The sequence below is a fragment of the Macaca thibetana genome, chromosome 7, assembly GCF_024542745.1.
Source record: "Macaca thibetana thibetana isolate TM-01 chromosome 7, ASM2454274v1, whole genome shotgun sequence".
In the NCBI taxonomy this organism is placed as follows: Eukaryota; Metazoa; Chordata; class Mammalia; order Primates; family Cercopithecidae; genus Macaca; species Macaca thibetana.
In genome coordinates this window covers 82,881,071-82,908,039 of record NC_065584.1, presented here as the reverse complement: position 1 = coordinate 82,908,039, position 26,969 = coordinate 82,881,071, and the positions used below count along the sequence as shown (strand labels likewise).

At 38.4% G+C, this 26,969-nt stretch overlaps 1 protein-coding gene and 1 pseudogene across 6 annotated transcripts in view; one reads left to right on the top strand and one right to left on the bottom strand.

Moving 5' to 3' along the window:
- Nucleotides 1-26,969, bottom strand: part of STXBP6 (syntaxin binding protein 6) — a 252,267-nt gene that overhangs the window by 40,093 nt on the left and 185,205 nt on the right. For 3 of the 5 annotated variants that reach the window (XM_050798619.1, XM_050798620.1, XM_050798621.1), the window contains 2 exons: nucleotides 9,925-10,055; nucleotides 8,942-9,107 (listed from right to left, as the gene is read on the bottom strand). In XM_050798619.1, the coding sequence (XP_050654576.1) occupies nucleotides 8,942-9,107; nucleotides 9,925-10,055 (297 nt within the window). Of the gene's footprint in view, nucleotides 1-8,941; nucleotides 9,108-9,924; nucleotides 10,056-14,068; nucleotides 14,093-14,116; nucleotides 14,875-26,969 lie in introns of those variants that run through there. The other 2 variants (XM_050798624.1, XM_050798622.1) reach the window with 2 other exon arrangements.
- Nucleotides 24,369-24,928, top strand: LOC126959481 (60S ribosomal protein L21-like; annotated as a pseudogene). Its single transcript, XR_007727544.1, has one exon. The product of XR_007727544.1 is annotated as a 60S ribosomal protein L21-like (transcript).

Below are 26,969 nucleotides of genomic sequence, written 5' to 3'. Positions count from 1 at the left end.
TTTTTATTTGCTAAATCGGCAATTCTAATGCTCTAACTTCTTGCAATGAACCTAGTCCTGGGTAGGTATATTACGGGTAGAAGGATAAGTAAGAAATGTTTTCAACTTCAGATTTTTAAATCAATGTCTAATTTTCAAAGAACTACCTATGCTAAATCTTATAATTCAATCTTTAATGATCAGAAACATGGTTAAAATTTTTAGAAGTTTATCATATAATGTGAACGAAAAAGACCATTTTATTTACCCCTTCACTAAAGATTTTAGAAATCTCATATTCCTATATAGTTTCTCATATACTATGCTCAAATTCCTAACCTCTATTCCAGGTATGGAATAGGACTATAGTCTTCAACCTTGAAGATTAAATTCTCATCCACTCTCCAAAGAGTGTGTATTCTGAATGGCTTCCCCAGAAGTGGGGGTGAATTTGACAAATTACTAAATGACAAAGAAAAGAGCACAGACTGGATTCACTTATCCTTCTCTTTGACAGCATCACTCATTAGCTGTGTTACTGTTCTTGAGAATTTACAGCTTCTCTTCACTAAAATTCCATGTACTTTTTAGTTCTGGATGTTTGTATGTTACAGCAGAGCAACAGCTTTTAAATGCCAGTGGATGGTAGAGTTTTTATTGCCTCTGTGAAATAAGCACAATGAAGTAAGCTTTTCATAAAGGTAAATGTTTCTAACCTAAGAACAGCGCCTTTAGTCTCAGAGATTATATCCTTTTATTTTTTATTGTTAAACTTTCTTTTATGAAATTATGATGATAGTAGATGTAAAGATTTTAGAAAACATCCTTCCTTTGAAAATTGGTTGGCAAATTTATGTCTCCCAAACTTTTAAAAAAAGTTTCATATGTCTGTAAATTTAAATGTATGAGCATAATGCAGAATGCCTTTTATGTCTGTTTCAGAACTACCACTTCATGTCTAACAATGTTAAGTAATTTTACCTCTGACTCATGTATCTCCAGTTTTGGAAGTAGAAAGAGGTGGACTCAAGGAATTATTCTAGGCTGAGGACATGTTGGTGGAAAAAGAGTATTTCCATTCCCTTGTAAAGTTCAGAAAACATGTTTTAAGTTTTTTTCTTTCCTACTGGAAGATCTGAATTACGTGCCCTGATCTCTGGCACAGTGTTACTTGATATATTTTAAACATCGTTGTTTTGGTTAAGTCAGCAGTAACATGTGCACTCTATAAATGTCAAACATAAAATGCAACACACTCAGCATTCTATAAAGCATGGCAAACAATTCAGCATTGCAGACATTTGAAATATCTATAGTATAGCTCAGCTCATTCTCACTTGGAACAAAGAAATTCTTTCCCCCCCAGTTCTTATGGCTAACACAGATTAGGAAAGCTCAAGAATATTTCCTTGCTTCTTTCAGAAGAAAAGGCTTTTGATAAACATGCTGGGAGAAATCATGAAATATTATGAATTTGTAGTGTTTAAAAACATAGAATATTTAGGCATGTACTGTTATTTTTCAAAAATCCCATTTGATTTTACCCTTTATAATTTACTTTAATCCTCATGCCATCCCTTCAAGGTATATGTTGCTATCCATGACACAGAAGAGCATAGAGAGGCTGAGTATAACTTAAGCAGCTCAGACGAAGTTACATAGCTAATGAGTGATGCCGTCAAAGAGAAAGGTAAGTAGGGTAAGTGAATCCAGTCCGTGCTCTTTCCTTCTAGATCAAGTTGTATACTTATGTCTTCTGGTTGATTCTGAAAATAGGAATGGCTCTTATCTACTGCAGGTTATTTAACCATGGCATAGACAAAACATGTTTACAATCCTTGTCCAGCCAAAAATGGTATTTTGGAAGTACCTTTACATAGTCTTGGTTTGGTAGAAAATTTTGATGAAGAGATATGATTCAAAAGCATTTTAATGCACAAAGCCACTCCTAGCTCAGGATGACTAACCATAACCCACCAGCTGTTTCACAGCATGAATTTCAGTGTAGCTTACAGCCAATGAGCAATGAAAAAAAATTGCATCTGTGACCCATTTTTCTTTAGTTTCTAGTCATTTATATCACACACAGAACTGGATGGAACCTAAGGAAGTAATCCTTAGTTATTTCCAATTTTTTCACTTAAAATACAAGTACCTCTCTGGGAACAAGATGAGGTTGAATGGTTGAATGAGGAAATATGAGAAAACACACACATACAAAACATAATGACTAGTAATGTCATCCTCAACTTAAAAAATACATGAAAGATTCCTATCCAAAAACATCTCACAGTTTCTGCTAGAATGTCATGTCCCTAATAGTGCTCAGCCAATATCAGATGGTTACTTCGATGGGTCACATAGGACTATAAAAACATTTGTGTTTGATGCAGTGGGTACACTGTTGGGATCCCAATAATAAAAACACAAAACTCCCAAACTGGGTTTTTCTGATTCTATGCTTTAAATATTTGTACTGTTGTTTTTATTGATGCTTTTATTTTGTTTCTAGTCTTAATTTCTTTCTCTCTCTGAAAGAACTTTCATTTAAGGCAAGTCTTAAATGAAATATCACGCTGTCTAGGAAAAGATATATTGGCTGCAATGAGGAGGATGGAGTGATGGAAGAGTGACTAAGTCTGTGTGTGTACATGATTAATATAACTATGTAACATAATTTACGGAGAACTTTCTAACATAATTTTCAACTGAATTCACCCAAAGATCTTGTTAAATTGGTGTCATCCCCTCTTCTCTTTAGCTGAATTGACATAAAGAAAAGAAGACTTGTGCTTATTAAGGGAATTTGGAAGTCACGGTCTCCATTTAATAGATGGGGACTAAGTAGCAGGTCTTGACTGAAACACCAGCTCTCTCTCTTAATAGCTGTGGGATCTGGGGCTAGTTTCTCATGAATCATTTTTTCTCATTTGTACTTGCTGGAGGAAACTGAAGTTTATTATTTTCCCAAGGGCAACAAAAATAGTCACTGGAGGAATTATGCCATGGACTCCTGTTGATTTAAGGAACTATAAGAAACATTTCACTGCACTGTCACAACAGTGAATCAGCTAAGAAGCCTGGCCTCCTCTGCTGCTCTGTGTCTACATTCAGGCATCAAGAAGCAACCATATGGTGGTTTTAATACAACTCATCTCTGTGAATTATAATCTCTAATATGTGTGTGTGCATCTCCCAAGGATATTGAAGTGTGAGCTCTAGGGGAAAAATTATACACAACTTTATTCTTGAGAAATAAACAATTCATTACAATGCACCCCTGGTTGGAGCATGCATAGGAGTGTGAGGTTCACACTCCAAAGTCTTTATTCATTGACAGAGTTAAAACAGAAGAAAAATAACAGAAAAATCATGGTAAATGTTATACATTCCTTTAAAGTACTATATTAATATACCAGGATTAAGAATGACCACATCAATCACTTTTTTTTTGCATGCCTGGGACACGTACAAGGTGAAATAGTTGCACACCTCACCTAGGGGTGACTTTGTATTGTTTGGAAGAAAAGAACAAACAAAGTCACACTGTGATTGAATCCTGAGATTCTATCCTATCCTGGGGGAATCCAGAGTAAAGCCATTGGGTTTCCTTTAGCATACCAATCAGCAGGGGCAAGCGAGGGCCAGCCTGGTATGAAGGTGACATCAGAGACATCTGTGTCCCTAGAATTCTAATAGCGCTCTGAAGTGTGGGCTTTATACTATCATCTGAAGGGCTGTGCATAGAAGCGTAATGCTTAAGAAACACCCTTTGATGATGAAAATATATGGCACTTCAAAATAGCCTGCTTTGTGAAAAAACAATCTGCCACATTTAAATTCTGAATATAGCTAACACTGAAATAAAATTGTCTGGATTAACTGTTGCAATAAGAGAGAGCTAATTTCATCCTGCCCTTGTCTGCATAACTGCTAACCATCCTTTAACCTCCAGCTCACCCATCCCCTTGCTGTCGTGGCAATGTTTCATATCTATTTACATCTGATATGTCCAGAAAGTAAGTCAAGCTGGTGAAGGTGCCTACTGTGTGGTTGGAGCTCCACAGCTAGCTTAGCACATTTACATAGTGCTGAGTAAATGCTTGTGGAATCACTGAAGGATGATACACAACAGGTGAAATAGTTAAGAGGGAACTGAATGAGTTAGCTAGGGTATTCGGCCTCAGAGTTCATGAAAAACGCTTGGATATGCTTCAGTTTATGCTTATCTTGAAGAATAAACTATTTTTTTTCTTGCAAATAATTTATACCTCTTAATGAAAAAGAAAATGGGTTTGTAAAGAACCTCCTTTGTGGTTCTAACATGGAAATTGCCAGTATCACCAAAGATTTCTACAGTTCATAGCATCAGGCATATGAATACTAGGCCAACAGCAATCATTCTAAATTGGTCAACACAAATGAACCAGCAATGTGGGAGCTATGTGGGATGTGCTCACATTTAAAGAATACTGATGTAAATAAAGTAACAAAGTCTTCCTTGGGACCTTGACCTAATGTGGCATACCCATTATCTAAACTGACCATCTATTTGGGGCAGACCACGTCTCTTTGAAATGAATTATCGGAAAGCAAGTCCCTCCTCTGGAGTCTAATAACACGTTATTAACTCCTTTGAGGCACCTTTGAAGTACAAATGTGTCATCACACATATAACAGTATAACATCATTTCTGTTTACAGTAAACACAGAGAAAATGAAAGCTACCATCTCAGAAGTACATCCAAACCATATGAACCTAAGACTTACTTTCAGGGACCCCTGTCACTCATGAGGCTATGTCACATGTCAGCAGCAGACCTGGCTCTACACCTCTGCCTTCAGTCTCTGTAGGTTGTTGCATAGTCCCTGGCCTTGACAAAGTCATTCAAAATGGCCGGGCCTCAGTTTTCCCAATGACAGGGTTGGACCAGATACAGATGTGTAAATAAATACAATTTAAAAGCTGTTGGAACCCCCAAAACACTTTAAGCCTTGAGAGAGAGATGGCTGTGATCTGAGTCATACAGCATGTTATGCAATTCTACTTCTTAGATTATAGCTTAACTCTCTTCCTCATTGTTTTTGTTCTGTAAATGACTGCGAGACCAGAGATCGGACCTCTACCTTCCAATCACAAATCTTTGTTAGAGATTAAATGCCTTCTTTATTGTCCTGACCTATCTCCTGACCTAACTCAGACTAGATGGTTCCCTGAACAGGGACTCCATGACAGTTACATCTGCAGTAACTGCAATGGAATGTTAAATGACCTTTCTCAAAAGAGAAGGACCATCTGAACTAATCAGGTCATTGTGACTACGTATTAAGCCTTACACAGAAAGATGCTGAAATTCTGCTAAAATTCCCCAGGCTTTGTCTACATAAGCAATCTCAGACTTCTATGCTTTGTAACACTGACTTCCATTGTTAGGAATCTGTGCTTCTTGAGTGGGCTTGTCCTCAACTTTTGCATTTACACTCTCTTTAATCTAGATTCTGACCCTTTTCATTTTTTAGGTTGAATAGAGTACCTGAGAGGCCCTGTAGGTGGCTAGGGCTACACTGTCTTCCCAGTGCTTTCATCTGTTTCCTCTATTGAAGTTCTGGCGGACAAACACAAAAAACAAAAAGCAAGATGATTTTAAAGGCACTTGATGATTCAATTGTTCTTAGGATAAAAAAATAGCTTAAGAATTATCTTAAATATTTTCCTGGGACAAAACTAGGAAAAAAGTTAAAACTATCCATATAGGTGGGTTTTCTCCCACCTCCCTTTTTAATACCCAGGAATGTACTGGCTAAAATATTCCCAGCAATTCATGTACAACTCTAGAGGGCACCATTCATAACAAAGACAATGTCAATGGTGTTTCCTGGAGCCTGCCACTCAGTGGCCTTAAGGAGCCAATGAGTGGGCCTGCACTGGCATCTTATCTCTACTACTTACTAGTTATATGACCCTTGGCAAGCTATTTGATCTCTCTGATTCTGTTTCCTGCTCTATAAAATGGAGTTGATAAAGTATATTTCCAAAGTCTGCTATAAAAATTAAATTAGATAACATGTGTACAGAATCTGGTGTTAGGCAGCACACTAACACCTATATTAGTTCTTTAAAATCATAAAACTATCCTATTTCATGGTATAAGAAACAATTGTATTTAGGACTTGTGGCCCATACTATAGGGAGAGACCAAAAGATACTGAGAAATTGGCAACAGATTTCATATCCTAAAGATGTGGAAGATAACCGAAAGTTAAAGAGGTCAGAATGTAGTAGCCCCAGAAGCACCGAATTTTGAAGTCTCAGAAGTGTGATAACTGGCAGAAAAGAAGACTAATCAGCATACTAATTTATTAGGGTATGTTGGCACAACCATTATCAAGGATAAACAACTGTTTAAGACATGCTGTATTCATTAAGGTTATATGTGCTGCCAACAAATTACTATATGCTTAATTTAAACCTTTTTGTGCCTTCCTTAGTAATCCAGGACTTGTCAATATTTAATTGCACTAAATCTTTAATTGATTCTTTAGATAAGAAGCAATTAACCTACACAATAAAACTATAATTTAAGAATTACAGACTTTCAAAATGATGGAACTGAGATTTTATATAGCATCTGGTCTAACCTCTACATGTGACACCTGGGAAAACTGAAGTCTAGAGCAGCTGAGAGACACCTACAGTCACACAAGGCAAAGGCATTTCTGGCACTTGGTTTCGTTAACTTATTGTAATTTTTTCTTACTACAAGAAACCCTTATTTGGCTTGCCTAAATACACATACCAACAATTTAACATTGGACATATGAGTTCCCATCTCAACTCTGCATAATTTGGGGTTCACAAGGCAATGAAAGAAAGCTGAAGGGCTGGGTCAATGACGGACAAAAGCAGTGTGGTGGGGCTGTGTGGGAAGGTCTGAGGATATTCAGGAAGGCAAAGGAAGAATAAATTAGAGATCTATCGGTCTGGGATTTGAGTAGTGGCAATTAGGGTCTATTAAGGGACCAAATATAGAACTAGTCTCTATATTCAGGCCTTATCTCAGTGACTAGCATGTAGTAGGTTCTTAGTCCTCATTTACTGTATGACTGGATAATGAACAGTAATTGAATGAATGAAAGAAAAAGCCTGTTCCTAGAGAAGAAATGAGACCTTTAAGGGTAACAGAGCAGGGGAACTGCCTAGGACAGTCTGTTAAGGGAGGAAGAGGAAGAGTCAGCAAAGCTATCCCTAACCTTAGCATGAGGGAGGTACCTCGTTTCCCTTGCAAGGACAGTGAGTGTGTGGCCCTTTTGCTTCCATCCACATTTCCATTCTGAGGAAGTGCAGTAGTTTCTATGGCACTGGGTCTGTTTCTAGCGACACTGCCCAGGATGGAACATGAGGAAGTGGAATGCTTGAGGGGAGTGTTTCTCCAAGAGCAACAGAAATTTCAAATCCATAATGTCACATTATTTTGAGAAGACAGTCTGTGCTTACATGCTAGCCATGCAAGCTACTGCCCATATGGACATGGATGAGAAAAATGCTTCATAGCAGGAACTGAAGATTAAGAAACAAATGTGATTCTAGGCTAGCAGAGCAAACTCCACCTAACGAAGAATGAGGGAAACCTGGGATTTCCTGGCCAACTTTTCATTCACTGAAAATGTGGCCATCTGTGGTCCTAAGCCTGGTGTGCTTCAACCTTCTGCCAAGTCTGTTATGGCTAGACTTTCAAAGCAGGAGTCATTTTAAGAGCACTGGTGGCACAGACATGATACAGAGCTATATCTCACTATATTTTCCAAATAGGTCAGTGTTTGAAATTCCCTTTCCTTTAAACATCTATGTCTAATATTTTTCACTTTTGTACCATAGGATGTGGCCCCTTGAAAAAATATACACCATTCATCACCTCTTGTATTTTCCTGGGATTAAACAGAGAAATTATAATAAAATAAGCTGCATAAATACCTAAGAAAGGTCTTTCAAGGTTCTTATGATGTAAGCAACTTCCTACTTAAAAGGAATGCCAACACCTCAGTGGATAATACCAGAGAATTGGATAATAACTTTTCTATATAACTTCTAGTAACTAATGGCAAAATGACAGTATGTGTGTCAGTTGCTAGGACAGAGTAATGGATTCTGCTGTATGTTCATATGAAACATATATACAGCCCAAGGAGAAGATGTGATGTATTTAATGTGATCTTTATTTAACATTTGATTAAGGCAAAGCTGGTGCATTTTTTAAAATAGTCTTTCAAAACCAAGGGAACAGGTCAGTGAAAAGACCAATGATATAAACACTCTTCCCCAACTCACAGAGTTGTCGAGACTTTTACATTTTTTGCAGTTTCAATTCTCTAAAAAGAAATGCTACCTAAAAAATGTGCTAAGCACCCTCTAAACATTTCTCATTATGTTGTCGATGCTGGTACTCACCCCTTTACAGTGGCTTACTATACTCATCTTAACTCAGCTCTGTATGCCATTCAGGGAATAAACACAAGTTGCTATTTGAAAGAAAGGGGAAGCATCTGTTGGAATTTTTATATTAATATTTGTAAAACATCTTGAGAAAAAATAGGAAAAGGCAACCCAGAAAATAGTGTTCTGCAATGAAATTATAGAAAAGGTAGTAAAGAAACCAAACTAAAAGATTTTTCTAATAAAGGAACAGTTTTGTTCTCATTATACAAATAATCTTAGCTAAGTGAAGGTAAGAACTAGAAGGCTAATTCTAAAACAGACCAGCTTTTGGACAAGAGTAAAACATACCTGTGTGTCTAAATTTATCATACAATAAACTCCCTGGAATGGTTCTCGTGCTGTCTAGCTCTGAGCATATTGATTCTTCTCTTGTTTTTGTCTTTAATTACGCTGCTGAACTCCTAACTTCTTAAGGAAAAGTGAGCCTAAAGAAACAGGGTGACTAAGGTCATACAAATGTCCACTCACCTCCCATAATTTTGGATTGACAGTTAATAAACTCCGGCTTCCTGTCCGTGAGATACCTCTGGCAGGTATGGTGGAGGATCTGGAAGAAGGTGCATTTTTCTGACGCTGTGCTGGCTACCCATTGGTCAAAAGCATTTTCAAACAACAAATCAAACTCTGCTGAATCCTGGAAAAGACAATGAAATAACTATTCATCTCAATCTAGAAAAACTGCTGTTTCTAGATTACTCCTGTCAAAAGATTTATAAAGGCTAAAACAAAGACTTTGATCGCAATCATAAGGCTCATCTTTATCCAAGTGTATGGAGAGTCTGCGTTTCTCTGTTTATGAAGCAAACCCCAAATCTTACAGTATTGATACACATTCCTAGGAAACTAGTATTACACAAGTTGAGATAGCCTAACTAAACACTGACAAATGTCAGAATTCAGATCATGTATTATCTTCCCAATTTCCTGGAAAAGGGATTCCTTTAGGTTCTCAGCAATGACCTATATTAATCTGGCCCCTAAACTTTGGTAGGAAGATTCCCTCTTGCTATTTTAGTCTATAGTAACAATTTATATTTTATTATTCTTCATTATTAGCATTTTGTGAGGTGTGTGTGTGAGCAACGGGAATGTACTTTGAATAGATAACTATGTCAGAAAATGTTTCTCCGATTAAAAGCAAGGGAATCACAATACATACTGAAAGATACCATTCATTTACTTCATACTGAACTTTGTACTTGCTGATCAATGTTACCGGAGATCACATATCTTCAATATGCATTCTCTTAGGTTCCTCTATTAAACATGATGAAAAGATTTATAATTTCACTTAAGAAAGGACTATGTATCAGAAAGTTTTAATCCCATAATTGAAATAGAGAAATAGCCTTCTTAAGAGTGATTCAAGCCACCACCACCACTACCAAGGTCAATCAGAGAGTCATCTTGTGAAAAGAATGCCTTTGCTCAGCATCGGACAATTCACTCACCCCATTAGGATCGATACCATTAACCTGGCGAAGCTGCTCGAGCATCCACTGTGATCTCCGAACAAACGATGTGGAGCCTTCAAACTGTTTGACCTTTGTAATGGACGCCTGTGTGGGTTTCTTGTTTGTCACTGCCAAGAAAAGATCACTCAGATTAGTGCACCTGCAAGTTGGTGGTTTGTTTCCACATTCAGTGCTGTTTCTACATGACACCTACTGTGTATATGCACAATAACAGAGAGAAGGCGGAGGGGGAAAGGAGGGAATATGAATAAGTATGTGTGCCTTTGGTCAGGGGTGAACGTAAAGGAAATAGATGTTATAATCTTCACTCTGAAGCAGTTTACAATATAATTGTAACTGTAAGGGCTGCTTCATTTATGTCTTTATCCATTCAAACTGAAAATGACTTAAGTGAATAACACCAAGCACCTTCAATGGAGGCTACAAGTGCACAATTACAGCTTGCAGGAAAAGAAGCATATAGTACTGACAGGCATCAGGTAGGGTTCACTGAGAAAGGTTGAATTTTAAAGGAAATGAAGGTAATTGGCTCCCCTAGAGAACTGCAAAGTATATTTCTAGTTTTATAGTCCAGTGTAAACATCTTAGGCTTCAGTGATGAGGAGTAATACCTCACTCAAAAAATCCTCAAACTATTTGGCTCTCTAATATTGTTCAGTTTGTATCTAGTTTACATCTAATTATGATTGAATCTGGTGTTCTGGGCACACCTCCACACCTGTAGGAAAAGGACAGTTTCTCCTCTCAGCCTCAGCGAGTTCTCCCCCTAAGCCTTTCTGTGCTAAAGACAGACAGCATCACCTCTCAGACTGATGTCAAGCATCAGGCACCAGGAGAGGCACTCTGAATATTTCTATACCTGCCTACTTTGTGACTTGGAGACTCAAGGGTAGGAAGTAATTAATGGTCTTTAAAGGGATTTCCTAAAAGCTTCTCCTGGACCCTGGCTGTAGGAATTAGCAAATTAGATAGAAAGGAACTACGGAAAGTAGAAATCATTATTGGCTATAATGAAGATGATCCTAATTACTGACTTGCTGAAGACTATGCATCTGCAGTGTATTCGTTCCTTGTTTCAAATCACCCGACAGATTCCACACTTTCCAATAACTATGCAGATGCTCAACAGATGGCAAAAAGAATTCTTAAGGGATGAAGGACAGAAAGCACCTACTCCAATCACCATTGGTGAGCAGGAAGACTCTACAGTTCATGCATTCCATAGCTTATTGCAGCTCATTGTCTGTGGTCATTAAAGCAGGAGAGCAGAGACAAAGGAAAGGTGGCCACTGCCTTTAGATCTAGTGAGAACCCTACTTTCCCAGTACTGAAGACCACCTTTATGGCCTAAGTACTATCTACTCTCTCTGCTTCCAACCATAATTTAATGAAGATTTGTTTTTAACTTCAAATAATGTTTCGGTTTATCACCCATTATTTCAGTTAGATTTGCTAAAAACTTCTGAATATTTCATACCAATTACATTTACTTTTATGATTAAAAAGTCATCATCCCCTTAACACCCACAATCAGATGAATTTTTATAGTCTTCTGTTACAAAGAGGAACAACCATTCCCTCCAACTGAATTCAGGCAGTATTACCAGTCTGCCCAGGACTCTGTCTATCCATTTAATTTGATTCATTTATTTTTTTGTGTCTCCTATGACACAAATGGGAGACCTAGTAGGTGTCTCTGATGACTGTGACCTGCTCTCACGTTTTAATGTTAAAGAAAACGATACACCTGGAATACAGACAGGTCTTAAAATGTGCTTAAAAGATTAAAGAAGGCTTTTCAATAACAGGAAAACATGGGTTCCTGTATTAGACACACACCCCTAAACACACAAAGAGAATTTCCTCCTGTGTTTATGTAAATCATACAACATTTAAGCCTGGGAAACATGAAGGCTTTCTTTCTAACTTTAAAGTTGTTATGAGCTCCTATTTTTACTTCTGGCCCATTTGTTTCCAAGTAATTTACAGCATTTTAAAAGCTTAAACACAACTCGAGATCACTGTATATTGCGGGCATGTTTTAAGATTCCCATCTAAGGAAGGTAAGTTCCACTGAAAGTTTGTCATTGAAATGAGGCATGCAGGAACCCCAAGTATTATGACAAATGACCCCATGGAATTCCTCCACAGTGATCACACTGCAGAGCAGTCTTTTTTAATGGAGGCAGTTGTAAGTCTATCCATTCCTGCCTTTTCTCCCCTATTAGTTTATTCCTCGCCCAGTTCTTGGAGTCTGGCTAGTTTTCCTGGGCACTGAGCCCAGTTTGGTTTAATTTTTGTTTATGGTTATTATCTCCAGCATCCTAGTTTCTATTTTGAAGCAGGTGTCTTAAAATTATATTATTATATACACATTGTATAGAGTTAAATTAAGACGTTCCCCTTCTGAAATCAAAACACTTGCACACACACACCCCACTGCCAGACTTTTTGAGTACGTACTTGAAGAAAACATGTTTTAACTATTTCATGTTTTGTTGTTTTGGGGGTCAACAGCTGATAAAAAAAACATGCCAGTCACACAAAATCCAGATGTCTAGTGAAAAACAGTGATTTACCTTCTCCTTCCAAAGGAAAGCTAATTGACAGCACACCCTGGAAAATGCAACCAAATTATCTGGATCAGTAATATCATAGAGCTGCATGCTAGAGGCTCCCAAAGTCATTATTTTGGATAACTTTAAAGGTCAGATAACCAGGGAATTTCTGTTATGCCTTCAACATTCACAAGGAAGAGACCAACACAGAAGCATTTAAAGGAATAATGTGGGCATGACTTCCAGGTAATACTGCAGACCACTCAGAAGTAGCCGATTCTCCAACTTCCTGCACCCGTATCGGAGGCAGGCAGAAGCATGGGGGCAACCAAATTCAGGCCGCTTTGCTATTAGCTCTGAAAAAACAACATAGTTTTCATAGCTCATGCCTCCTCTTTGGCTTTCGTGTAGACTTGCTACTACATTTCAGCTTTGGTTAAGAAGCAGTGACACAAACTATTATGTCCCGAATATCCAGAATATCACTGCCATCATTACTCAAGTGGAGTAACATCTCTGTCTCATGAACAAATGGTCTAAAGAGCTCTTTTTAAAAATGGCCCTTCCATGAGACATTTTATAAAAGCAAAATTCGAAAACTTGCTATATTCAAATGGTGGAGACCAGTGACCTTGCCTGTGCCCAATATGAAAATTCTGTTTAATTAAAAACCCATAAGCCAGTCAATAACAAAGACCATATCATATCAAACTTGGTCTTGCAACAAGTCAGAAAAGTAGAACTGGTAGAAGAGGGAACAAAGACCAAAGGAAAGACAGAAAGACAAGTCACTTGCGTGTTATGTGAAATGGGAGAAGAGCTCAAGATTCAGCTCTTCTGAGAGCAGACCCCCTGTTTCAAGGTCCAGTGGCTGAAAGACCACTTTTTCCAAAAAGCCACACTCTTACACCTACACTCTCATTATTCACAGCATAATCCCTCAACTATTCCAAAAAGGAAAACCAGTTTGGCCTAAGAGACAAATTATCTATTTAAAATAATAGCCTTAAAATATTATTTTAAAGGAAACAATCAGTATATACCACTTCTACATCCTCAACTATCTCATATTTGAGATAGCTGAATAACATCTTTTTACACATCTTTATATATTTACTATACATATTGAACCTGAATTATAACTTTATGTGGCCATTTCTCAAAAAGTAAAAAAGAAAGAAAAAAAGAAAAGGGGTGAAAGAAAAACAGATTGTACCCCCAAAAGCTATAGTTTTGATGCTTAGGGTAGCTAAAAATAAATATCCTTAAAATATTATTTTAAAGGAAACAATCAGTATATACCACCTCTACATCCTCAACTAGCTCATATTTGAGATAGCTGAATAACATCTTTTTACACATTTTTATACATTTACTATACACATTGAACTTGAATTACTTCATAACTTTATGTAGCCATTTCTCAAAAAGAAAGGAAAGAAAGAAAGAAAGAAAGAAAAAGAAAGAAAGAAAAGGAGCAAAAGAAAAACAAATTCCACCCCCAATAGCTATAGTTTGATGTTCAGGGTGGTGAAAAAGCAGAATTTACCACACCTACATACCTAAGATGCCTTAAACTTTCATCACGCCCAGCCCTATTTTGACCTTACAGTTAAGCGAAGGTCCGTGTTTTGTGGTATGCTTCAGCTCTCTGCTCTGCTGGAGTCTAACCACCAGACATTTTGATTTCAACAAGAGTGCTGATGAAAAATAAATAATCTGGAGGCAAAAAAAGGCAGTATTCACACAGAATCTTATCAGGGCTGCTGTGTTAATGTGCCAGAGGTGACTAAGGGAAAAGGAAAAAGCAAGCTTCTGAAATGAGGGTTCAGGAAGTAACTGACTGTGGCTTCTTGGTGCTGCTGTGGTGACAGAACAGGCTATGTGGCCAAGGTGAGAAATAAGTATTTGAAGCTAGTTTCCTTACTGCTCTTCCAAAGCTCTAATGTATGATAATTCTAGGTGGATTTCACAATATCCATGAGAAACAAATATCAGGTCTGAGGCTGCTGCGTCAGCAATTCTATCAGGCAAGATTGCTGAATGTTTATAAAGCATAAAAGCAAAAATATCTAGTTTGTTACCTTAAATGCTTTCAGAACAGGGAAACATCCTCTCTGTTGTAGTTAGTGGCAAATGGAGCATGGTGCTCTCCACACAGGATTGATCTTTCGCTTCTCATACTATTTCTCAGTGTGTTATAATTTGGGGACATAACAAATGTTTAGAACCTGCAGGCTATGTAACCCAGAGTTGCAAACCAGACCAACTTTTGAAATGGTTAAGTTTGTCTCTGGGGCTCTCCCCTTCTCTTTCTGTTTCTTCCTTCCCATCTTAGAATCTGGCTCTCTGGCCAGATTCCCAATTGGACCCAAAAGGGTCTGAGATGGGATTCTAAAAATCTGCACGTTTTTTGTTCTGTTTTGTTTTCAAGACAGGTCTTGCTCTGTTGCCTATGCTGGAGTGCAGCAGCTGCAGTGATGACTTAGTGCAGCCTCCGTCTCCTGGGCTCAAGCGATCTTCCCTCATCAGCCTCCCAACTAGCTGGGACTACAACAGATATGTGCCACTACATCCCGCTAATTTTTAAAGTTTTTGGAGAGATAGGGGTCTATGTTATCCAGGCTGGTCTCAAACTCCTGGGCTCCAGTGATCCTCCCACCTTGTCCTCCCAGAATGTTAGGATTACAGGTTGAGGCACCATGCCCGACCTAAATCTGTATGTTTTAAGGAAGGTCTGTTTCTTTTTTGTTTTTCAAAAGAACAGCAACAACAAAAACGGTGGTACTTCAGTCATGTGCACCAAGCCACTGGGGAAAAATGTAGGATGCCCTTAAACAGTTCCTGCTCCATTAACTCCAAAGGTGGAAGGAAACAATAAAATCAGTACATAGGGCTTTGGGAAGCAGATTTCTTCAGTCTACTGAAGAGATATTCACAAAGAAAAAAGTTTTCCAGACAGAAGTTTCCTGATTTTGAATCACTAGTTCCTTAGTATCACTACTTCCTAGGTATCCAACTATATACCACATTCTCATCTCCACAAGTGGAAGAAGAGACAATGGAAAGTCTAGGAAATTTTTCCAAAAGGGATGCCAAAAAGGAACCACTTTATGAAAATGTCTTCCTTTGTAAAGCAGTTTGGGTAAGTCTTTCAGTAGAAGGAGAAAAATAAAAAAAACATCTTGCTAAAATATTCTATAGGAAGGCTGCTTTAATATGAAGGTACAACACTACGTCCAGAGTAGTTAGCAACTATGCAAATAATAGAGCAAGTGCTTGCCCTACACCAACTTTGCAGGTGGTACTAGCTGGTTTTAATGCTTCCACATGCCAACAAGGAAGTGGCATTACTTTTGGAATGTGCAATTTTAATGCCACATGAGATCTAGTTAGTACTTTTAAAATCTAGTCCCTTTAATTTTAAACCTTCTTTATGCTGTTGATAATTTTATTAAGTGTAAAAATATGTAGATTTTTATTTTGAAAGGATACTTTCTTTTTCAAGTAAATGACAGGTAGTCCTGGACTATTACATTTTAACCTTAAAATTAGGAACCTTAACCCCTGGAAGGCTTGAATTCCCCACTGCCCTCCCCAGACTAGGACCATGATATGGTTGTATTATAATGGATACAGAGTACTAACTGAGGTATGCATGTATAAATCAGTGAGGGAATGAAAGTTTTTTTTTTAAGTTTTAATTTTTGGCCTTTGAGCTTCTTGTGGAGAATTTAATATATTCTTGAGTCAGGTGGCTGCTTTTGATGTCTTTGATGGCTCCTCTACAAAAGGAAGAAGAGTTCCTGTGCCCATAAGAAACCATGAACTTACTTCAGTTTCAATTGTTTAGTTTCAAAATTCAGCCACAGTTTTAAGGAATTTGAACATTTTCTTACTAGAAAAGAGGAGTATCCCAAGAACTACAAGTAAGAGTAAAGAAAATGTTAATAACCAAGAAGTTATAGAAATATCAAAGACTAGAAGAGAGGAATTTAGGGGTTAAAACCTCTTACAACAATCTCTTTTCCTCCAATCCTTATTCTAGCAGCATCTCTCTTAAGTGATTCTGTTTGTTTCGGGCTTCCTGAAAATCTGATTTCAGGGAGACTCAACAACCCGAGGTTTCCCAATGTGTTTGATTTTTTAACTTCCTTAGACATTTCTCCATAGACCTGCAGAGAAAATAAATTTGCATGCATTTTGGATAAGGGGAACACATATGATGAATTATAAAACCTAGTTATTAGTTACTGCAAACTAATAGTTATATTTTATATGGAAAGTTTATATAATATGTCTGTTTCATGTAATATAACTGTGAAACAAACAAACAAACAGGTCAGAGCAAGACAGTAAATGCCCAGAGTTGTGACAACTGATGGTTTCTGAAAGGGATTAAATCCAATTCCACCTATGGTATTAAACAAGGAGGATAATGGAAGGGGTTAACTACAGTCATAAAGTCTTATTCTGTTCTTACTTCCTCAATTCTAGTAACAGATGTAAACATCATTTTTGATCTATTCTTAGGCGAGATTTACAGAGTATCAAAAAACAAAGGCTTCAAAGAAGCAGCCACTTGACTCAAGAATGTATTAAGTTTCTCCACAAGAAGCTCAAAGGCTGAAAATAAAAACTCGAAAAAGAGATTTCTTTAATGTTATGCTTTCCTTTAACATTATCCATTATATACTGAAAAGTGTAGGGCAAACAGCAATTCTCTTCAGGAAAATGTCATACATGGTAGAAATTCAATGCATATTTTCACCTAGAAGAGCGGCTAAAAAGCAGTCTTAGAACTAAGAAACCCTTTACAATGAGATGAGATGGAAGCGTTTCTGCAGCTAAGGAAGCAGGTGAGGGAAGGGCCTGTGACTATGCTCCCGGACACCACGCACCTGCTGCTGAGCATCCTCTTTCAACACATAGGTTAGGTCTAAAAGAACCATGGAAGGATGTCATGAGCACATGGATCTCCTCTAATGTGAGAAGGCCATTCCAAAGGGAAAGAAAGGGACTCAAATTTGAAGGAGAAAGAGTAACACACAGAGAATTTTTAAATGGACTAGATACTAAACATATAATATCACTAGGTTTTTGGAAAAATCAAAGCTGCTATTACTTGGCAAGCATAAGCTGTGAAATATAATTACCACTATCAGTCAAGCAAAGGCAGATTTATCTGCTCTCTTGGCTCTCCTCCCTCCTCACCACCACCACCATCCCTTCCTCAGTATTTTTAATCATACATTGTAAATGAAGGGATACAGCACCGAACTTCTAAAAGAAGTGCATGGTATCACTAAGAACCTGCCACCTTCTCTCTCTACTGTGTTCGACTGGGGAGTAAAATCCAGCAACACACTCGGGTTAAAACCAAGATCAACTACATTATAAAAATTATCTAAAATTAAAATTAGCTGAATTTATTTTAATTTAAAAAATTATTTTAATTTTTAATTTTTTAAACTCTAGGCAGTATTTACTAAAGCTAAACATGTACATATTTTATGACCCAACAATTCTAATCCTGTGGCTACATCCAATCCAGATAAGTGCTATGTCTACCCTCCTACCTGAAGTAACCAAAAATGGACAAAATATATGAAGCAATGGTTTTTAAGGCGTTGTATATCAAGCAATGAAGCATAGTGACCCCTGAGAGATGGGAAATGAGTAAGGTAAGCCCTACAATTGTTCTAGTTTACTGCTTTGAGAGAGTTTCTAGGCTGTGGTGCAGGGAGGAATAACCCACGAAGAGACGAGCAGATTCCCTGAGTTGAAGCGAGTGCTGAGAACCCAGGGATATCAAGGTGGCTAAAATTCTTAAGACAGAGTACTAGAGAAGACAGACACAGACAAAACTCTAGAAATCTGCAGAGATTTGCCCATGACAATTCAAATGAATGATTCCCATCACATGTTTGTGAGGAAACTACCTGAGGTTTAAAAAATAATCACTCAAAATGAATAGAGGATACAGTACTCCACGCTCACACAGGGCTGGCTATAGTGCCTGTTTCCATCATCCAGACTGTTAAAACCTCAAGATTCCTGGGGCACTGAGTAGAATACACAGAAAAGTCCCGCTTCATTAGTGAGGAATAATTAGCCCTAGACAAGCAATGCTCTAGTCCTGTACAACAAATGTGGTATGAAGATGATGTAGTATTGAGTTTATAAAATATGAAAAAGTAAAATGTATAGCAACAGTAGCAACGTTTGGGATGGGAGAAATGAAAGTGAACTATTGGACAGTTTTCATACTATACATGAAGTAGCATATTACCTGAAGGTAGAGTATGCTAAAGATATAGGCTATAAACTCTAAAATTACGAAATGAAACCACTAAAATAACAAGAGAGTCACAGTTGTAATGGATAAATCTATAGATTTAATGCTATCTCAATCAAAATTCCAGTGGGCTTTTTTTTTTTGTAGAATATGACACATTAATTATAAAACTCATATGGAAGTTCAAAAGGCTAGAAGAGCGAAAACAACTATGGGAAAAAAACGTTGGAAGACTTACACTATCTGATTATAAGACTTGTAAAACTAAATGTAATACGGTTGATGGTTATGTACTCTGCAAAATTCATGTTAAAACCTAATCCCCATTGCAAAAGTATTGAGAGGTGGGCCCTTGAGAAAGAGATCGGGCCACGAGAGCTCCAACCTCACGGATGAATTTAGTGCCTTCTAAAAGGGACCTGGGAACTAGCTTGGCCCTTTTGCCCTTCTGCCACATGAGTACACAGCATTCATCTCTCTGGAGGATGCAGCATCAAGGCACTATCTTGGAAACACACACTGGGCTCTGCGCAGATACTGAACCTGCCAGTGTCTTGATCTTGATCAGCACCTCCAGGACTGTACAAAAAATGTCTGTGGTTGATAATTGCCTAGTCTCAGGTATTGTGTCACAAGAAGCACAAATGGATCAAGACACTAAACTAATCAGGACAATGTAATACTGGCATCATGACAGACACATAGATCAATGGAACAGAATAGAGAGGCTGGAAAGCCCTGTACGTATGTGGAAAACTGGTTTTCAATAAAAGTGAAAAGGCAATGCTATGGAGAAAGGACAGTCTTTTCAACAAATGGTACCGGAACAACTGGATATCCACATGTACACAGAGGAACTTCATTTCATACTTTGTACTATACACAAAAAATAAATCGAAATGGATGATATATCTAAATGTAAAGGCCTAAAATTACAACACTTTTAGAAGAAAACAAAGAAGAAAATCACTATGACCTTGGGTTACGGCAAAGATTTCCTATATATAACACTAAAAGCACAATTTATGAAAGACAAAGTTAATAAGTAGGACTTCATGAAAAACTCACTCTCTTTAAGAAAATTAAAAGACAAGCCACAAGCTGTGAGAACATATTTGCAAATCATATCTGATAAACTTGTATCTGCCGAGCACAGTTGCTCATGCCTATAATCCCAGTACTTTGGGAGCCTGAGGTGGGCAGATTGCTTGAGCTCAGGAGCTTGAGACCAGCCCAGGCAACATGGTGAAACCCTGTCTCTACAAAAAATACAGGAACCAGCTGGGTGTGGTGGCACATGCTTATAGTTCCAGCTACTCAGGAGGCTGAGGTAGGAGGATTGCTTGAGCCTGGGAGGCAGAGGTTGCAGTGAGCTGAGATCATGCCACTGCACTCCAGCTTGGGAGACAGAGTGAGACTCTGTCTGAACACACACACACAAACAACAACAAAAATCTTGTATCAAGAATATACATTTAGAAACTCTCAAAATTCAACAAAAGAAAGCTAAATTAATAAGCAAAAGTGAAAAGGCAATGCTATGGAGAAAGGACAGTCTTTTCAACAAATGGTACTTCACTAAAGAAGGTGTGGATGGAAAATAAGCACATTAAAGGATGCTCAACATTACTAGTCATCAGGGAGATGCAAATTAAAACCACAATAAGATATTATACACCTACTATTAAAAATTAAATTAAAAATACTAAGGATACCAAGCGTTGGCTTGTATACAAATGTTCAGAGCAGATTTATTTGTCATAGCCAAACACTGGAAACAACCCAAATGTCCCTCAGCAGGAAAACGGATAAACTGTGGTATATCTATACATGGAATCAGAGATGAAAGCAAGTGCAGATTATGGAGACTGGTGAACAAGGCTTTGTAAACACGAAGCAGGGGAGTCAAAGATGTGACCTGCATTATAAAAAATGTTCTCCAACTGCTGCAGGTCAAAGAGGTCATGGCAGGAATGGGTATGAAAGCAGGGAAACCCTTCTGGAACTTCTATGGCAATAGCCCAGGAGAGAGGTGCTGCCCGTAGCTTAGACCAGATGGTAGTAGTAAAAACAGAGAGAAAAGGGATAGTCTAACCCACTCTTCATTGCAGTTGACTCTCCAGACCAAAATCTTCAAGGTCACTCACCAAGTCCCAGGCATGTTCGTACCTCAGTGCCTAATGAATTGGAGGCCACGGCTTATTGAACATCATATTTTGTACATGTCAGGAAAATAAAGATAATTCTTTGTATTTTTATTTACCTGCAGTGCTATCAGACTGTAAATAACCTGAAAATGCAAGACTATGTCTTTGCATTCTTCAGGTACATGGTAGGGTGCCCCACTGAGAGTTTTAACTCAAATATGCATCACATGACATATCTCCATTCTGATCAGAAATAACCATCTATTTGCTGTATGTATTGGTGACTGTGATTAGCAATATTTCACCTGCCCCACTATTTTTTTGGCTATCTCTCTCTCTCTCTTTTTTTTTAAATCCAGGGTCATTTAAGGCAATATGGGGAAACAAAAAAAGAATAAGCAGGCACACCTGACTACCAAATCCCGCTATGTGGTAAAGAGCAGCTTCTCTCATACAGAAAGCCGGCATCTCTGTGACTTCTGTGCAGATACCAAGGTGAAACAGATTGTTATGCACATCATTAGTATTTATGTGGCAGCCTATGAATCATTCCCAAAATAAATGATGCCACTTGTGGTAAATGATTTCTTCCTAAGAAAAATCCCTGGGGGGTCTTTCCAGAGCACAGCCTTGATGAAGATTCAGAACAAAAGAAATAAAATACCCGACTCTCTGGTGCTGGATAAGTGGTGATATGCTCAGCTTTCTCTATTCAATTCTCCACTGATACTTTGTGCCTAAATCGCAACATAATTGGAGGACAAACTGTTTTACGGAGATGAGCCACAACTACCAAAACACTTGCTCTTCTCAAAACTCGGCTGTTATGACGTCTGCACACTTCCATCTACCTGTCCCATGGTATCGTCCCCTCCCTCAGACTTACGGCCTAAAGTAGAGATTATTCTGATAAAGCCAATCTAAAGAGAACAGTCACCAGATTGAGCCATTACTCTATGACAGAGAGAAGCTGTTGCTCTCAATAAATACTAAAAGTGGTCCCTAAACTTTGTTCCATGGGGTTCAGGGATATAGCTCAGTGCTTATCCAACTTTTTGGTGTGTACACTATGAAGTATGGTTCCTTAGTTTTACTGGATGTCACTGTTTTCCACTGTGAAGGTAAGGGCATTATATTAAAAAAATGAGTAACAGGAACACCCATTATGTATAGTATGGTTTGTGTTAGGCAGAGAATAAATTTATCAAAGGATCATGCATGCCAGTAAGCAGATCTGCTAATTTTGAATTTTCAAGCCCTTTGCATAAACTTATTTTGGAACTAAAACCTCAGTTTACTTTGACTGAAATTTGAGGCAGAAATCATCAACTCTGCATTGGAAGGTAACCTATACTAGGTTTAAAGCTGTACTTAACGAGGGGCCAAATATGTGAAGCCCTTAGATCAACAAAACACTACGAATTATAACTTCTATTGGCTCCTTCAAAAGCAATGTTTTGCATTCTTTTAATGTACAAGCTAAAGTTCTGTTCAGCCTATTACACCAATTTGACATAATTAAAGTTCACTTAACTGATTTTACATGTACAGTTTGTACTTCTGCCTATGTAATCAAGGTAATACAGAGTTATAGAGTGGGAAGATATCTCAAGATGTTTATTCTCCACTCCACATGTTACCTTTGGGCATGTTACCTTCTAAGATACATTATTCCAGTGTTATTTTTTTTACTCTCATAAAAATAATTTACAACCCATCCTAATATTTAAAAAATGTGACAAGAAACTCTTCTTTCAGGTTATGACTACAGCCATTTGCATTTGCTTATATTTTCATACTCTTGAAATCTGTCATTTAAACGGTCTCCAGTTTTCTTCATGTTCAAATTGTCCTGGTTCATTTAGTCTTCCTAAATAGACTCCCTACCCCATCACCACCACCTGTGTGGTCCTCCATTGACCCTAGCTGAGCTCTCCATGTCCCCTTTCAGATCTAAGTGGAATGGTTTAAAAAACATCACAAAAATGTGAAACACAACAAGTTCACATTCAGAGTTGGACTGGTCAGCACTACTATTTGAGTATGCCTGAATTTTTAAAAACTATGATGCTACATGCTCATGGCCATCTTGTTATCTGCCATGGTGCTTTATAGGCTCATTCTTTGGCCACATACTTAAAGAGATCAGAGAAAAATGTAATTGACATTTGAAACATGTTTTTTTTTTTTTTCTCTAGAAGCCACACCAATATTTTGCATCCCATTATGTTCTTTTTTCACTATTTTCATATAGCAGGAAGCCCATTTTAAACTGCTTAAGGCAGAAAAAGCTATTTCCTTTCCTCACTAAAGAATTTCACACTGGAGAGGCATGGCTTCTACTTCTATGCCTTCTCCAGCTCCCATTCCCAATCAAAGTAGAGCGAGGTGTTTAGCAGAATTCTTTGCACACGGTAAGCATCAATAGTGAGTATATCCATTAAACGAACACTATTAATATTGGGTGATAGGTTGTTGGAAGTAGGAAGATGGCACGGGAGAAAAAAGATTAAAAAATGAAAGGTGTTGTGTGAAGTCTGTTGGCAGGTGTAACCGGTAGTTGCCATGGCTTGAATAACTCCCATCGAGAAAGAGTAACTTCCATGAATATGTGCTGTAGGCCTTGCTTCATCAAGCTGTACATTAGGAATGTGCCAGAGGATGCTGTCAGGGGCAAAGGTCACAAGAACACTCACAAAGCAGCAACCAGCTGAATATTTACTACCTGCAGAAGCAAATGATAAAATCTCTCCTCTCCAGAGCAAGGACTGTCTGCGTGACGTTGCCGCTTTCAAGCCATGGCCCACTACTGGATGGTGCCTGGATGGCTTGTGAGAAGAATGGAGCACATTTTCCAAATGTGAAGATCACTAACTCAGGAACTCTGATGTCTTCCCATAACCTAAACTCAAATATCATTGCCTGGGACCATGGATCAAAACATTCACCTGACTCATCAGAGCTAGTAACTTTATAAGAATCTGCCTCTCTGGGATGTGTGAGGCCACAAAAGCAATGCATCTGCTTGAGAGTCTTTACTAACAATCTGGTGCCTCCATCTGACTCCATGGGCCCAGATCTCCACGGCCAACAGACTAATTTCTTAATTAGCCTTTGCCAGGCCTCCTGCATACCTTAGCACTAAGCAGTACCAGCACTTCTATAAAGAAGGAAAATTTTTCAGGAACTAACAATATTAAACAAATAAACAGAGAAACTAAACTATGCCAAAATTCCCATGAAGACTTACTTTTTCAAACAGAAATTTTAGTCTATTAGCAAATCAGCAGATTCCTAGACACACTCTAGTATGAATAAGAAACCCAAATGGGTCTCAGAGGATAAGCATTGAGGAGTAAAATGCAAAATAAAATACAAAAAAAAGCCCTTTCGGCCGGAACTGCCATCTTCCAGTAATTTGCCAAAATGACGAACACAAAGGGAAAGAGGAGAGGCACCCGATATATGTTCTCTAGGCCTTTTAGAAAACATGGAGTTGTTCCTTTGGCCACGTATATGCGAATCTATAAGAAAGGTGATATCGTAGACATCAAGGGAATGGGTACTGTTCAAAAAGGAATGCCCCACAAGCGTTACCATGGCAAAACTGGAAGAGTCTACAATGTTAGCATGCTGTTGGCATTGATGTAAACAAACAAGTTAAGGGCAAGATTCTTGCCAAGAGAATTAATGTGCGTATTGAGCACATTAAGCACTCTAAGAGCCGAGACAGCTTCCTGAAACGCGTGAAGGAAAATGATCAGAAAAAGAAAGAAGCCAAAGAGAAAGGTACCTGGGTTCAACTGAAGCACCAGCCTGCTCCACCCAGAGAAGCACACTTTGTGAGAACCAATGGGAAGGAGCCTGAGCTGCTGGAACCTATTCCCTATGAATTCATGGCATAATAGGTGTTAAAAAAATAAAAATAAAAGACCTCTGGGCTGAAAAAACAAAACAAAACAAAACAAAAACAAAAAAAAGGATGAAAGACAAATGCATTTGAGCCTGGCAATGCAAACCTACATTGGCAAATCAGGAATTACAAATAAGATAACTGGCCACAGTTCTCCAAGTGTCTTTTTATTGAATCTTTTCTCAGCTGCTGTGACTTCATACCTGAAATCAGTGATAACATACAATGCTAGGCATGCACATTTTGGAGTTCCAAGGCACTTGAGATCCTGTATAGTGCAGACACATAGGCCATCACACAAAACCCTAAGCGCTGGCAAAATCATGCCAATTCTAAGCAGTCTTAGAGGAAGTGACTGACACAGTGACTAACAAAGGCCATTTCAGGGTGTGATGCTGTTACAAGGATAGAATGAATGCCTCTCTCCTATATGTCTCTGCTAAAGAGGTCAAGGATGTCAATGAGAGTAGGGAGATGCCAGGGTCCACCCAGTGGCAGTGCAAAGGCTGCCCTCTTGACCACAGGCCATCATCCTTAACCCTTATAGTTAGAATTCTGTGCAAATGGCTTGGCTGTGAGTCCTTATCACTGCTGTCAATTGTCTTGTCACATGTAGAAGATGTTATTCTGATGAGTAAAATTACTCAGAAGTCTTGATAGTTCAAGTCTAAATTACAGAACTTATTTCTAGAAAAATAAAGGTTTGATTCTCTAAGTAATGCAATGTAATGGATCATCACAACTGTGCCCAAATACACAATGTCTGGCTGGTCTTCACCTATTCAGCCTCACTTTCAATTCCACACCTCCATGACCAAACTCCATTAGAGGCTGGACACCGCTGAAGTGGCCAACTCCTTCCAGGACCCGGCACATGTCATAGTTCCTCCCATCAGCAAACTGCGCTGCCTGTGGCTTCTTAGCCTGGGATGCCTTCACAGCCACCTCCTCCAAATCTAACGTGTGTCCGTCCTTCACAGGCCAAGTCTAGATCCTCCCTCTGCCACATGGCTTTCCTCAGCACTCCAGCTCACACTTCTTGCCTTTCCCAAAACGTTTTTAATTTTTCTCTGTAACATTCATTCTGGGACTTTGTTGTACGAATCTAATTCAGAAACATAAAGGAAACATGCTATTTGCAAGTAAATGGTTGGTCCTAAACTGCTAGGTTGCTTTTTATTTTTAATTTAATAGGTTAAGCTGTTTTTGTACATATCTTATTCATTCTATTCATTTGCTTGGGAAGTATTTTTGCCCTACAGGTGGTGCAAAGGGAAGCTTCAGCCAAACTCATCATGAATTTATAAAAAAATCCTAAATTCAGAATGCATAAGCCTCCCTCGAATAAGAATGTATCCCCTGATAACCTTGCAATAGGATCTTGTTTATTAGTAGTTTGGTATTCTAGGCAAAATAGAATATAGTCCCTTCTTCTCAAGGGTTTTCAGGTTACATTTAGATGAAAAAAAAAATTCAAGCAAGAAATGGTAGTTCAGGGCCAACAGAGGGTTCAACAAGCCAGAAGAGCCAGGGCAGTTTTCAGAGGAAGGCAAGTTCTGAAGAAAGACTCAGAGAAAGAGAAGAAACTGAATCCCTCAGGGGAGAGAAATGAACACACAGAATAGTCACTCTCACATGTCCCAGTGAATGGTGAAAAAGCCACATTTCCAGAGGCAACCAAGTAAAAGGTAGAGTGGAAATGGCTACGACGTGATTGGTTTGGGATTCTAAGAAATGAACAATGAAAACAGTGACTTCTATCTCTAGACTGAAGTCACTGTGGTGTCCCCATAGAAGGAAGTACGGTAACGGTCACTGCCTTCTGTGTGCGACATTTGTTTTTCTGCCTTAGTGTTAGACAACAACCACTAACTTTCTCCCTTTTCCTGAGGACTCCTTTGTAAGGAGATTCATTTTGCAGATGAAAGTCTGCACCCTGGTTCATTCTTCTCTGACTGACGGTAACAATGAGGGTGTAGGAGAAGAACATAGGAACAGTGTCCAAGCGTAACTGAAGGTGGCTGTGTCTGCCTGAACTCCTGCGCACACTCTTTTCCTAAGACAATGTGTATAACAATGCATAGACCACTGTGCCCACCTTGGAT